The following is a 2,787-nucleotide window of genomic DNA, read 5'->3' on the forward strand; positions in this document are numbered from 1 at the left end:
AAGTTGATCTTTTTTTTTGTGAGCCATCACCCTATGTAGCTAATAGTATTTCAAAATCTTTCCTTGATGTATTTTCCACCTTCATATTCTTCTCCCTGAGAACCATGGTAATGCAAGGGGAGTCTGTTTAGGAATTCAGAGCATTTTAGCTCCACCTAGTGTTTTCCTGAGGTCTTGCAGTGTGGTCTACTAATGAGCATTCTTCTGGAGAAGAGTGACTTTTTCTTTAGTGATAATTTTGAAAACATACACTGTTTAGCTATTTTGCTATCTATTTTATATGTTAATAAAGTATCTTTTGGAAAAATAGGTGCCATGGCTCTTTATGGTATTTAAAACAAACTTCTGAGTCCACAGAAGTGAAACTTTCTGCCACAGAGTATACAAATAGACCAACCTATATACCTGTATTGGTAGTCTCTACATGGCCCTGGCCTGAAACTCAACCATGTAGTCCAGGCTGGCCTCAGATTCACAGATGTCCACCTACTACAGGGACCACTGGCCACCTTCACAGATAGGACACTTTGGACTAGCTTCTCACCTCAAGTTGTTGGTTTGTTTATTATGACTTTTTTTATAATGTATGTACTTGGGTGTGTGTACCACATGTAGGCAGGAATCTAGCCCAAGTCCAGAGTGACTTTATACTGACTTAGATGCTATGACCTTTGGCTATACAAATCACACCTTTCTTAGGATTCAGAAGACAATGATAACACATAGGTGCTCGATGGATAATGACTAGATAGGTAAATAATTCATGAATCAGTGTATTATCACACAGCCCTCAAAACCCCAAACTAATGTCTTACAGACCGTTGCATGCAGAAAGTGAATGATTATTTAGCCTTTATTAAAACATTTTAACTTCTTAGTAAGAAGTTATTATTCAGAGCATGGTACTGCTTTACCTTGCAATATATTTTATTTTCTTAGAGGATTGTATAGAGGAATTTCTAATAAAAATGGCTTGAATTGCTACATTATTTCCTTGTTTCAGTCTCTAGATGAAGTTTTGAAATTAATCCATATAGTTCTTAGATGTTAGAACAATCCAGAAATAGCCATATCTTTGCTCTTGATGGCTTATAGGCACCTTAGGCTCCTTCTCCCCTTAGGTTGGGACCAGGGTGTTGTATTTACTGTGTTTGCTCCAAAGAATATCATTTTGCTCATCTCAGCTTTGTCTCTGTTGAAAATGTGAATTTTGTTTGTATTATTATTTTTTTATTATTTTGAGTAAGTGTTTTGCCTGTGCACATGTATAGCATGTGTGTGCTTGATGCCCACAGAAGTCAGAAGACTGTATTAGATCCCCTGAACCTGGAGATGTAGATGGTTGTGATCTACCATGTGGGTTCTGGGAACCAAACTCAGCAGATGCTCTTAACCTTAGAGCCAGCTCTTTAGTCTCAATATTTTGTTTTTGTTGTTAACATCTAGTTTTAAAAATAGGACCATGAGAGTTTTTTGATATGCTTCCTAATTAAGAGAAGTTCACATATTTATTGTCACTTTTTAAAGTCTGTGTGCCAAAGTAAATGAATTTATTAATGGTATTTGAATATTGAAATACTCATCTGTTCTTGCTGTATTAGGAGTACTGCCTTGTCAGTTGAAGTTTAATTTTGATGTTTCGTTTTCATCTCAATAGAGCTGTTCAGGAGACCACCTTTGATTTGGGAGGGGATGTCCACAGCGGGACAGCATTGCCAGCAAGCAGGGTAGGTATTTACAGACTCATGACCTGACCATTCTGTGCACTCGATGTTCTAGGACACCCAAGAACAGACACGCCTTTGTAAAGACAGCTTCACAGTGGCCATTCTCTGCTGCATCCCACTCTTTTGTATCTGTTCACACAGTGATGCTTAAATGAAAGGTAGCTAACTGTTCCTTTTGTCCTGAGGTCAGAATCTAGTACTCTTTCATTTGGAGTCTGTACTTTGCCTGCGCTCTGTGTGTAACTAACCGCTGTGGCCATCATGCTGAGGGTAATGGACTTTTGCTACTTTATTCACTGGGTACAAGTCCTAGATCTCCGCTGGGGACTCACCTCCGACAGTCATTCTTTGCTCTTGTATAGACAAGTCCTTTCTCTCTTCATTTTGGTGATCTATTCCTGGATTACAATCACTGCAAAACTTGTTGAGCTTAAACAGCAGTCCCTTCATTTACTGACAAATTGGCTTGAGTTTCCTAGGGCAATTGGTTTACTAGTCCTGTTTCTGGTCCCTCTTGTGAGTACAGTGAGCTAGCAGGTAAATCAGAGGTCACACTGTGGGACTACCCACCCTGCCTCTCTGTAGGACCTTGAATTCACAGCTGTTTTTATGGGTTAGGCTCAGGGCTGGTGTAGCGCCGTTTTCTCTGTCTTTTATTGATTGAAGCAAGTCAGAGCCAGATTTAGAGGGAAGAAGTCCCCTTGAACTGTGTTCTTGTTTTGTTGATTTTTTTTTTGACACCATAATGCAACTGAGTTTGGAATATTGGTCTCACCAGTGTCAAAAAGACACAGAATCTCCTGATTCAGCTTATTGTATATCTCCAGTTGCTGACCCCCATTATTCAACTCCAATTCTCAGCATAATTTCTTGAAGACATGGCCTGAGGTGGCTGTTCATTTGTTCTAGGCTGTTCTCCTTTGTTTTCTGTGTTCTTGTTATAAAAGTACAAAAATAACCACTATTTGAGATATACCTTTCTTTTTTTTTTAATTTATTTTTTTATTAGGTATTTTCCTCGTTTGCATTTTCAATGCTATCCCAAAAGTCCCCCATACCC

At 38.8% G+C, this 2,787-nt stretch overlaps 1 protein-coding gene across 18 annotated transcripts in view; it reads left to right on the forward strand.

Moving 5' to 3' along the window:
* Nucleotides 1-2,787, forward strand: part of Afdn (afadin, adherens junction formation factor) — a 143,870-nt gene that overhangs the window by 75,834 nt on the left and 65,249 nt on the right. For all 18 annotated transcript variants that reach the window (XR_003835276.1, XM_021150047.2, XM_029471155.1 and 15 more), the window contains one exon: nt 1,658-1,727. Coding sequence is in view for 17 of the 18 variants with exons in the window: in XM_021150047.2 (XP_021005706.1) it covers nt 1,658-1,727 (70 nt within the window). In the remaining variant the exon portion in view is untranslated. The remainder of the gene's footprint in view (nt 1-1,657; nt 1,728-2,787) is intronic.

Source organism: Mus caroli, chromosome 17, assembly GCF_900094665.2.
Source record: "Mus caroli chromosome 17, CAROLI_EIJ_v1.1, whole genome shotgun sequence".
NCBI lineage: Eukaryota > Metazoa > Chordata > Mammalia > Rodentia > Muridae > Mus > Mus caroli.